The sequence below is a fragment of the Myotis myotis genome, unplaced genomic scaffold (genome assembly GCF_014108235.1).
Source record: "Myotis myotis isolate mMyoMyo1 unplaced genomic scaffold, mMyoMyo1.p scaffold_m19_p_1, whole genome shotgun sequence".
Lineage (NCBI taxonomy): Eukaryota > Metazoa > Chordata > Mammalia > Chiroptera > Vespertilionidae > Myotis > Myotis myotis.
Genome location: NW_023416313.1, coordinates 40,956,706 through 40,969,248, shown reverse-complemented (window position 1 = coordinate 40,969,248; position 12,543 = coordinate 40,956,706). Strand labels below are relative to the sequence as shown.

Sequence of the window (12,543 nt, the reverse complement as noted above, 5' to 3'; positions counted from 1 at the left end):
CCGATGGACATAAATTTGATTCCCAATTTTTTTTCTTAGACAAGTTGCTCTAATCAGCCAAAGTAATATATTGAATCTTTCTAAATTTTACTTTTCTTTCTTTGAAAAATGTCTTTTGTGATATCATTTTATAGAATTTTGATAATTGAAATTATTATCATGTATTGCAAAGAGTAGCCAATAAGTCAATAAATTGTAGCTCTTTTATAATTATCAATAATGAATGTGAATTCCACAGATAATGTGTTTTATTACTGCTTAGACTCTGCCTGGGCTGGGTCTCCAGTAAATGATATACAGTAATATAAAAGCTCTGGCCCGTGATTAAAATTATGTTTTGACATGCTTTATGAGCTCTCTTTATATGAATTTTTGATAATATGCTTTCAAAATTATTGGCAGATCTACTCTTTGTCTGTACTTCAAGCTGGGTAATGGAAAATGATTTATACAGTTTTATTGAATTTACAAGGACTAGAGTAAGCCATGCTAATTATTGCTATGTCATTCTTGCAGGCTTGCAGGAACTGAGACAAAACATAAGCCAAACTAAACATAATTAGCATTAAAATGACTCAAGCATGAAATATAATCAAATGGGTCCTGAAGTGTCTTATTTTTTGTGCACAAAAAAGTTTCATGCTTGTTTGCAAGCATTCACTTTAATTGCTTTCCCCTTATTTTTCTGAAATACGGGAGGTGTTTTAGGTCCCTATCATATTTCTCAAATAACAATTTGTTATTGACATTACAACCTACAGTTTCATAAATAATTAATCTGACTTTTAAAACTAGGTGATGCTATCTATAAAATCTTACAGGATGAATACCAGGTGCCCATCTCCCTAAAAGTAATCATTTTTTCTTTCCAAATGTATATTATTAAATGTCCATGAGTTTTCTGATAAGTTCATTCTCTTTAGAGTATAAAGTGTTTCTTCTAAGCTCAGTAAATTTGGATTGAATTTAAAGAACAAATTTACCCCAAAAAAGATATTTTTACATGGGAATTCTATCCAATCCCTGTTCATTAGACCTTGGATGAGCAGTGCCATTACTGTAAGAAGAGAGTCTACAAAATTAGAGCGTAGGCAGAAAAAAATATAGGCAAAGAGAGAAGGAACAAAGTTTTATAAGTAGAACTATAGGGAACATGGCAGAGACATAAAGAACTTGTGGTAGAGTAAATAATAATAGACATAAATTAAGATTTTGCTTTTATGGATAAGGCATCTGCTCTTGTGGTAGGAGCTGAGAGGTGCCAGTAAAGCAAAGCTAGTCCTGGATATCTGCTGGAGTTCAGTTCTTCCCATTCTTTACAGTAAGATAACTCCCTCAGTGAATTTCTGTAAGTGAAAGAAGAAATCAGGCAGAGTCGGAGGGATTCCTGGAATCACTGGCTGACTCCAGAAAGTGTGGGCCTCCTGATTTGACCAGGGCTACTGTTTGCAGCAAGTGCAATGCCCTTTGGCTCTATTAGCTGTACATTTTTTGAAAAAATGTGGTTAATCCTCACGAGGATATTTTTCAATTGATTTTTAGAGAGAGTGGAAAGGAGGGAGGGGGAGAGAGAGAGAGAGAGAGAGAGAGAGAGAGAGAGAGAGAGAGAGAGAGAGAGAGAGAGAGAGAGAGAGAATTGATGTGAAAGAGACATTGGATGCCTCCCACACCTTGACCAGGGCGGGGAATGAACCTGCAACCCAGGTGAATCCCCTTGACAGGGAATGGAATCCTCCACCCCTCAGTTCCCTGGCTAATACTCTAACCACAGAAAAACACCATCCAGGGATATTAACTGTAAATTTATTGAAATACTTCTATTGTGCTTGATTAAAATCTGGTGACTGGACCCCCAGGTGTCCCTATTATCTGCCTGCTCAGCTCCATCCCTGGGTACTTCTGACTTCCTGAAATGGGGCAAATGAAAGGGTGATGTCTGGTACGACAGGACATTCTAGCATATGGCATGTGTAACTTCTGTCACATAGGTAACTGTGCCAAAGCAGTTATCAAATATGTTGGCTATTCCCCTTGGGGAATATATGTTAATTCTGGACTTTTGAAAGAAAAGGGACTTCAACATTAAAAAAAGACTGAAACGGTCTCTGATAAGTAAGAATGGGACTTAAAGGGACCCAAAGCAGAATTTTTGTCTATCTTAGAGTTTGTGCGAAGTCCATTAAGACGGGTGTCACAATATCATTAAAATAAAGTTAAATTGGAAGCATTTCTCTATTCCTGAACTTAGATTACATATATACTAAGAAAAAAACCATTTATAATATTTTCTACTCTTGTGCTGTCAAAGCCAGTTACAAATGCAATATGAATCTTTTCTTAAACACACACACACACACACACATACACAAAGATATTGTATTTCCAGTCAGTTTTAAAATCAGTTTTCCCCAACTTATTCCTGTCACTTCCTGATTTACAAAGAAAAAATCCAGAGCTCTTCAAAAATAAAATAAAATATATGGCTCTATTTGAACTTGATGGGTTCTTTCATAACAAGATCCCTTGGCACATGCTGCCTCTTCTTCCTGGAATATCCATCACCTTTTATTACACCAGTGACCCTTTCAGTTTTCAAAGTTCATACAGAATGACATCTTCAATGCATATTCTCTGCATATATGATGTTTCACCTAATGTAGGTATCTACAGTTTTATGCCAAATGACTTATTTTAGATGAACTTATTTTTATAACTTTTTTAAACTTTAAAAAGGGAGGAGATAAATGTGTCTGCCATTGTAATATACGCCATGAAAAGAATATTGCTCCTAAAATATTTTAAAAGAAGATAATTACCTGAATGAGGAACAAGATTGATCTACCTCAGTGTTCTAAACAGTGAGTTTTAAGTGACTTTGGAGTGAAAAATCCTTTTACTTCCTAGTCATTCCTTATTTATAGGTAATTGTGTTGCTGTCTACATCTCCTTACACTTCTGGATGACAGTGAATGAAAAAGCATGCAATTTCTAATTCTGTGACTTGAATTAATCACTTCTCAAGTAAAGTACAGATGTCCTTCTGGAGAATACCATTAAGTTAATTATAATGCACTTAATGATCGCATAGGCCTTGTTTTCCCTTCATAATGCATAAAAGTTAATAGATGTATATGATAGTAATTTTCCTGTCATAAAGTCTCCTTTTACTAATCTCAAAATAGTTTAAATTAACACTTAAAATTTATGTAGTATACTTTTATTGAAGAGTAAAGGGGCCTCTTCTAAAATAGAATGAGGTTAATGAGAAGTGATAAAACTAACAACCGTATTTTAAGTATTTGCTCCTTTAACAAGGATTTTTTATCTTGTATTTTTCTCTTGTATCACAGACATATTATAAGCAAAATACCTTCATTTTATGGGGGATAAAATATGATTTATTCTCCTAGCCAATGAACATATAACAAGGAAGTTAACCCACAGATTTGATTAAGTTTATAAAATAATAATACACAGCAAATTCTAAGTTGTAGGTGCTATTTTAAGTTCCTTGGAAAATTATTTGACTTGCATACTAACAAAAACCCTATGAGTAGGTGCCATTAATATACTAATTTTACTGATGAGAAAACTGAAACACAGAGATAGTAATTGATATGCCCAAGATCACATAATAGTGATTGATATGGGTTCAGAGCCCAGCAGTGTCTGCCCAGCGTCTGCCCAGCTAATCTCAAGGCTGTGCTTCTATATCAGATATAAAAGGACCCCTACCATCAGAAATGATGACTGCAAGAAAAGTTTCTGGATAGCAAGAGGAATTAGAACAGCATTTTGAAGAATAAAAATCTTTGGATTGATAGAGATTATAAGTGTGTGACAGAGAGGGGAAAGGGAGGCAGCCATAAGGTAACGAGTTACAAGAACATGGAAATAAAAATATAACATATATTCAAGGGATCATAAAGCAGCAGCTAAACTGGATCAGAGATTTTATTGAGAATTTGAAAAAGATGAATATGTTCACAATGCTTTGCTGGATATTAATTTTTGGTACATTATATAATTACATCTATTAAAACGATATTTATTAATCAACTCATTGTCTACATAAATTGATTTTTATATTGACAGTTAACTATATCAACCTGTTATTATTCTTGTGATGCTTTCTTCTCACTGACCCCACCATTTTACTAAGATATCACAGTGTCAGAAATTTACTTGCTACACAGCGGACTTTAACAAAAATAACTGTATGCACTTTGGACACTAATAAAAACTTCCAGGTAAGCTTTTCTTAGATAAGAATACTAAATAGAAAAAGAGCAGCTCATCCATTGTTTTCTTTTCAGGTAAACCAGTGATGATAGTGACAGAGTATATGGAAAATGGCTCTTTAGATACATTTTTAAAGGTAAGATTTGAGGCATATTTAATTATTCAATGTTATTTATATATTGATAATGACATTGAAGTTAAAATTGAGCTACTTTAAAGCTGAATTTTAAAATAGATGGAAATACCTGGAGTCAGAATAATTACACTCCAAAAAATTAACTTTGGTTTGAATTTTTTTTCTTTTCAGAAAACTTATACAAATTCAAATTATGTGTGTCTACAGTTTTATATAGTTATATGTTACTTTGCCTGAAAAAGAAATGAAAGAAAGGGGAAAGGAAAGAAGGAAAGAAGGAAGAAAAGAGATGAAAGGAAGGAAGAAGGAAGGAAGGAAGGAAGGAAGGAAGGAAGGAAGGAAGGAAGGAAGGAAGGAAGGAAGGAAAGGAGGGAGGAAGTATGGAGGAAGGAAAGGAAAAAACAGAAAGTAAACAAAGAAGCTTGTACAAATATCTAACTTTCTCAAAGTACATATTATCAGGCAGAGCTAGGAAAAACTGTCTCAAAGCTCCATGCTCATTATCTACAGTGAGGGTTAAATAGACTGACAACCCATCTGGGGCCAGTCTTGGCTTGTGCCCTTGGAGACCTCATGTGGTAATAGATGATACTGATCCTATATTGTTCAGTCTGTGAGTCTCAGAAAAAAAAATATGTTTTTAATGTGTAAGTTCTTCAAATTTTAAATGATGTAACACATCTGCAGGCCTGCTTAAATCTGTGGGCTGGCAGTTTTTCCTCTTCCTTAACGATTATTGCTATGGATTAGGAAAGGTGATGGGAAATGGCATTAATGACAATTATAAGAGGGGTCCCAGCATTGAATATGACATCAGCCCACTGACAAGGCGGCTGCTGTCATATTCCCTTCCATTCTCCAGATTCTGTTGCCAAATTTCTTATACATGTCTTCTAGTTCTCTAGTCTCGTAAAGTCACATCATCTTCTTTCTTTTTTAAAATAATCATTAGGTGAGCCTTTTTCTGTGTGTGTGTGTGCAGTAAATTGAGTGCCCCTGAAAAAGACTGCAAGCTTCCAAGAAATGCGAATATCTTCTGGGTCATTCCTCAGCCATTTTCCTCCCATCTGGTGCTGAAGACTCTCCCTCCATCTCCTCTGGCCATTTCTTCTTTATAACAATATGCCTATCGAGCTAGCTTCCTCTAAAGCACCTCGAAAATGTGCAGTGTTAACCCTAGACAAGCACCAGGCTGCAGTAATGAACACACTCCTCTGATGACTGAGAGTAAAAGAATTGCAATGCAGAGAAGGGCAATTAAATGGGATTTTCCATAAGGGCTTTCAAAACCCTGATCTGCTTTGATCAAGGAAAGAAGTGATAAATATTACCAACTTAACTATATATTTCCCAACTTTTTTTGTTCTTCTTCAAGTAGAATATGTATATGAATTTGGGGGTAGTATTAATTTGGGATTGACTGAAAACCCTTTCATATCCCCCCCCCACAGTGATTGGTGTTGCAGGACTAATATTGCTACATCATCTTTACAGAAAAATGATGGGCAATTCACTGTGATTCAGCTGGTTGGCATGCTGAGAGGCATCGCTGCTGGAATGAAGTACCTTTCCGACATGGGCTACGTGCATAGAGACCTCGCTGCTAGAAACATCTTAATCAACAGTAACCTTGTGTGCAAAGTGTCTGACTTTGGACTTTCCAGGGTACTGGAAGATGATCCTGAGGCAGCTTACACCACAAGGGTAAGTTCTAACAGAATGCATTTCTGACTCCCTAGACTAGAGGCATTTAATATTTAAAGATTTTAAAGGAAATAGCAAAAAGGGCATTTCTCCAACATAGGAAGAGAAAGAAAAGGAGGGGGTGGGGGAATAAAGAAATCCAGATGATGCTCCTTGTTAGAGATCGGAAAATTCATATATTAAACTCAGATAAAAAAGTATTTACCTAATAAGCTCAATAAATTATTTTCTTCCTACCGATACTGAAAATAAAAAATTTCAAATTTAGATCATATACAACAATGTAAAAATCATATAATGTTTTAAATATAAAAAATAAAGAATATCCTATATTAAAAACAATAAATATGTTATCTATACATGTACAATAAATATGAATATATACATCTATAGCATTATGGGGTAGCTTAAACTCTGCACAATCTTCTTTTATAAAACAAATGCAGAAATATCTAAACCTATGTTTTAAGGATTCACATGGTATAGAATAAAAGAGCTATTCCTTCAAAAACTTTTGATTTACTAAAATTATGTCTGATTTCTTTTTTACATATGATGTAAACTGTTAAGCCCGTGTCTTTGGAAAATTGGTCACTAAATTATTCTAATTAGCATAAATCAACACCCTTTTCCAGCAATGTAATTGGTTCCTGAATTGATAAGTTATATAATTAATAAGTCTTTCTGTGTAATACTGTGAGTACAATGAAATTTAGGGGGCAATCTATGTATTGCACTTCTTCAGTGACATCCCTTATGATAAACTACATTTGTTTAATTCTAAATCTTTACAATGTCAAGTTCAATATTTAAACTTCTTGTGAGGACAGGAATTTGTCAGTGCATCTTTTTCACACTACAGTTTGGTTAACTTTGGTTTCCATACAAAGGAACACTTTAGTCATCTCTTATTTTTGTGATAGATGTGTTACACATTTTCTTATTTAAGTCACCTTTTTAAAAATCACTTCTACTCATAGCCTAACAATAAATCTAGTTATATATTATAAGGCTTTCTTTTTCAATGTTGTTTTATGTATCAGATCCTTAGAGACTGTATTATGCTGAAGATCACATGCAAATTATATAAGTAAATGGAGTCCTTTAATGTGGTCAGCTTGACAAATCAATAAATTAATTGCTGGGATATCACTTCCTCTTTTTCTAGACTTAATTATCTTTGTCATTATTTGCATTAAATGAAACCTCATTCAAGAATCCTCTTGGAATTAGTGTTACACTTAATAAACTTGCCCTAAACAAGATTGAGGTTATAGGAAAATCCATTCCCACTATGACTGCTTGATGACTTAGTTAAATGCCTAGAGTAGATTGTCAACGTGTGTCAGTGTGTCATGCTGGGGGAAAGGGAGGGCGAGGGAGAGCAGAGATCCTGAGACCTCAAGAATTATTCCTACAAAATGATACGTTATATAATTAATAAGTCTTTCTGTGTAATATTGTGAGTCTATTTAATTAGGGGGAAAATAGGCTTTCCCCACATGGTCAGAGGATCAAGAGAAAAATTCTAGACTGAAGTTTAAAGAAATCCACAAACTAATTTTAAGAGGTATAATAATAATAATATGTTATGGAATGTCGCAAAACAAATTGCCAGAACTAATTGTGTGACCACACCTATGGATATTTAACTAACAAAAGTATGTTTTGGGAAAGTCTTCTTAAAGTGGTGTTACCATATTTCCAAGGAGAAAATAATTCAAACTTATTTGAATAATTCAAATTAGCTGCAACTCAGCAGTTTCAAACATTACATAACATTATTATTTTCTCATGTCTTGAAACTTTGGTTCATAAAGAGCAGTTTAAGTTCCATTTTTCTGGTATTTGAAATACGTTATTCCCTTCTTGCAAAATGGAAAGGCATATGCTAGTCATTTTATGAGAAAATATCCAAAACCTATCTCTCTCTCTCTCTTTATCTCTCTCTCTTAATCCACCATATTGGTTGATTGATTGATTTTTGCTTATAAATAAAATGTTTGGTTGCTTGGGGTTGCCTGCTTTTAAAAATTATGAGGAAAAATGTTCACCCTTAAAGGGGAAGGTTAAATGTTTATTTTGTGAACTAAGAGAAAACCTACCAAAGCATTTTTTGCCATGTTAAAAGAATCCCATACATAATAATGTTGTAAGTTTTTCCCCCATCATCTAATTTTAATAATTTTTAAAATGGTTGAATTAAATAAAAAACCTACTTCTTAGGTTAAAACAAAAAAAACCCTATCCAAACAAATAAAAATATGCCAGCAGAAAATGAAATAAATCAAATCTAAAAGAAATTGCATAATATATCTGATTTTCATGCTTGTCTTATTAGCTATTAAACTTCTCTGTCTTGCATTCAGCAACTGAGACGTTCCACTTACAATTCTCATATTAAAGTAGATAAAAAGCACCCAGGAATCAGTCTTTTTTTTACTCAGGTTGAAAATCATGAAAGTCACCTTATTGATTTGCTTGACTGCTTGCTTTCCCCACTGAGAGCTGCCATTCTGGTACTTTAACTGAGATGTGGGTCCTGTGTGCTCCAGTGGTCAAACAGAATTTAAACCAGAACCTTCCAGACAGCCTATTAGCAGTCAGTCTACAAGTGCTTATGGACCGATATGTGAAAAGAGATTGCATGATGTCAAACAGATTCACTTAAAAATGCTACATCTCTTTCTAGATCTTTTCAGTGAAGCAGCAATATCCCTAGGTACATTTGAAGTGTGTGAGAATTTTTTAAAATTCTTTTTTAATTGCAGGGAGGCAAAATTCCAATAAGATGGACTGCCCCAGAAGCTATAGCTTTCAGAAAGTTTACCTCTGCTAGTGATGTCTGGAGTTATGGAATCGTGATGTGGGAGGTTGTGTCTTATGGAGAGAGACCCTACTGGGAGATGACCAATCAAGATGTAAGTATGCAGCTATCCTCACTTAAGTTTGAGATGAAATGCTTAGCTCTCTGTGTCAGGAGACTTATAATAGTTTTCATTTCTGAACATGACAGTTGCTTTAAAAAAAAGAAATACTTTGCTTACCCTCTGATCTATTTTGTTGTTAAAATATCCTTTACGCAGAAGCTCAAAATGAGTTAGCACAAAGGAAAGTAAGTCACTATTACATAAAAGCTCAGTCCCTTGCCAGTTTTAGCTGTATTGTGGTGCTATTCCTCTCACTTAATGTCAGTATCATTTTCAAAGATAAAGAAAGAGCCATCAAAGAATGAGTACTGACAGGCAAGGTTTTATGATTTGCATTTGATGGAGGCAGCTAATACTCTAGTGCAAAAGGATGAATGATATTGACTTCATTCTGGATGCTCTTAGAGGATAAAAAAGGAACAATCTATGTTTTCTAAATTAAAACATGTAGGAAGAGTTGTATTGTCTATTTAATTTAGAGGGAAAGTAGGCTTTCCCCACATGGAAAAAAAATAATTCATGCTTAGAATTATAGAATCCTAGAATTAAAGGAACCATGAAAAAATCTTCTATTCAAGTTCAGAATTCTTATTACATGATACCTCACACATGACTTTTTTAGTCTTTGCTTTTATAATTTTTCATTGTTACTATTCCATACAGCCCTTTCCATTTTGAATCACCTTTACATTTTATGTATTTCCTGTCTAATAGCAATAACAATTATAAAAGCAGCTAACATTTTTGAAGCCTTACTATGTGCCATATACTGCCTTAAGTGGTTTACCAACTAATATCATATTACTTGTTTATAAAACCAGTGTATTCAAGTCTTACCTCAATAGCATGCTTTAAAACATTCTTCTTTAATCATTTCTTTCATCCCTACTCTATAAACTCTCTCTCTCTCTCTCTTATGCCTTCTGGGGTTATTAGTCAGGTACTATCTTTCAAGCCTAATTTTGTTGAAGCAACAGTCTTATGCCAGTGATTAAGACCCACTTTCAGATATAAAAGTTCAAGTCCAGTCTAAATGAAAGTCAATACCATATCCATTTCGAAGTGTTTTCCAGTGTGACCCTCGGTATCTAGATTGTAAAGGAAGAATGGTCAAGATTTTTGCTCCTCCTCCTCCTCTGCCAAAGGCTGTGTCTGGACTTTTCAGGATCTTCCTAGGTAGAGAGGTAGACGGGAAGGGGCGATGATGTTTCTCCAATGCTGGGCTGTTGATGCCTCCTGCTCGGCAGTAACCCAGACATTGTTTTTTGTTGAGATTCATGTCTGAGCTCTTCCAGAGGCCCTTGTTGAGGACCTCCTCTCTGCAAGGTGTTAAGAGAGGATGTACTGAGCTCCTAGAACCTCTCACTTGCACCAGCTCCACACTCCACAGTCTTTCACTGCACCATACACATGTCTACTAAGCCTGATGAATGTTGGATTCTCGACCAGTGCTTCCTGTTTTGGATACTACTGCAGGCTTTCTCAGCCAGCCTGCCTTCTTCCAATTTCTTCAGGTGAGAAGCTAGGGTCACACTTCAGCTTTCCCAAGGATTACAGTTGACCTTTTAACAATGCAGGCCTAAGGGGCCAAACCCCACAAAGTTAAAAATCTGCATAGAACTTTTGACTGCTCTAAAACAACTCACAGCCTACCAGTTGACTGGAATTCAATAACATAAATAGTCAATTAACACCTATTTTGCATGTTATAGGTATTATGTGCTGTAGACTTATAATAAAATAAGCTACAATAAAGAAAATGTTATTAAGAAAGTCATAAGGAAGAGAGTATACAATAACAGTACTTATTGAGGAAAATTTGCATGTAAGTGGACTCATGCAATTCAAGCCCTTGTCATTCAAGGATCAACTGTATTTCATAGCATTCTTCTCTGATAGCAATAGTAAACTGGGCTGATGGATTCCTGTCTCTTGATAAGTATACAACAAGACATCTAAAATTGCTTTTGCAGTCATCGAAAATTGCTACAATAGTTTTGTTTTTTGTTTTTTTCCTGCTACACTCACTTGATTTAAGGGGGGACTGCTGACATTTATTTCTCTAAGTTTTGGAGAACACAGTACGAGTATCTACTGTGCTCAACTTTCTGATATTAAGGCCAGGACTATGATAAAAGTATCATTGAACTCTCAGTATATATTTAACAAACCAAGAGAGGTATTATTAGTCCTGTTTTGCAGTCAAGGAACTAAGACTTAGATTAAATGACTTTCTTAAGGTCAAAAATAATAATAAATGTTATACCATAAACTGAACTTGGTTCTCCAAATTTTGTGTCCCTAACCATCACTCTGTCTCCAATTGAATCAGTGTCTGCTTCCTCCCTTTCATTTCCAACCAGCGATCCTAGATCGCCCTTCCGTTGAATATAACACATTCAATTCAATATTTAATAATTATTCTGGATCTATCTAGTCTAGACAAAGGTTAGATCTATTTGCTACTTTCTGTTTTCCAGATAAATGCCAAATGCTAACTTGAGCTACAGAGTACTTTGTTGTTTTTCTTCTGTCTTCTTTCAAGGCTCATTTCAATGCCATTGTTTTGTTTAAATGCTGTGAAAGTATTTTATTCTGTCTGCCAACAAGCTTGGTCCTTTCACTAAAGAAAAACATTTGTCTCTTATTTGTTTATTAGTAATGTCTCACAATTCTGATATTTTTAATTCCAATTGTGTCACTCAGAATTATTTGTACTTCCTTACTAGTTGCATAATATTTATGTCACCCACATTATTGACAATTATACCTGAGATAGTTGTATCTGTCACAAATAAAATTATAGACCAAAGTAAAACAAGATGCTAGGTGAATGCTCATAAGTTTTTGCTGATTTTAACTGGGCTTGTTGAAGTTCCTTGGAGTTGGCTGGTATATACTTGCAACTCACAGGGACTTCATCTTCCACTGAAGACCAGCAGGCGAGACTAGATGTGAGCTAATTTGTCAAATGACTGAAGGGCAAAAATGAGTCCATTTGCTCCTCAGCCTAAAACATATCTGCTAAAATCGCATTGGCCAATCCCATAATCAGAGTATGGTACATTACACTGTTCACTGTGAATGGACAATATAAAGTTACATGCAGAAGGACGTAAAAACAAGGAGGTGTGAAGGATTTGGGACATATTTTTTTCCAGATTTCAGCCATTTGAGAGTCTTGATACTTTTCCAGATAATCTGATTTCAAATAATTTAAAAAAACAACAAGGAAATGCTGATGTAATAGTCTCAGGAAGTTATAGAAATAAAAACTAATATTTTGACTCTGGCTGGGTTTTCTGAGCATCTAAATAAGGTTTACAGAAAAATGATTTTACAGTCACAGATCTTTCTAAAATGCCTGCTTTTGAAAGAGTTCCCAATACATGCTCTGTATTTCCTCAGCAAGTTCACGATCCATAGTGGCATTTAGTTTTTAGATATAGCACTAAGTTTTATATGCCTCAATTTCTATCTAAATGTGCGTCTGGGCAACATGACAGATCTACGCTATTTGAAAATCGTGAT

At 34.7% G+C, this 12,543-nt stretch overlaps 1 protein-coding gene across 3 annotated transcripts in view; it reads left to right on the top strand.

Annotated features, from left to right (window-relative positions):
* The window catches only part of EPHA5 (EPH receptor A5), a 349,025-nt gene that overhangs the window by 311,246 nt on the left and 25,236 nt on the right, over positions 1 to 12,543 (top strand). For all 3 annotated transcript variants that reach the window (XM_036335287.1, XM_036335278.1, XM_036335295.1), the window contains 3 exons: positions 4,317 to 4,378; positions 5,873 to 6,082; positions 8,854 to 9,003. In XM_036335287.1, the coding sequence (XP_036191180.1) occupies positions 4,317 to 4,378; positions 5,873 to 6,082; positions 8,854 to 9,003 (422 nt within the window). The remainder of the gene's footprint in view (positions 1 to 4,316; positions 4,379 to 5,872; positions 6,083 to 8,853; positions 9,004 to 12,543) is intronic.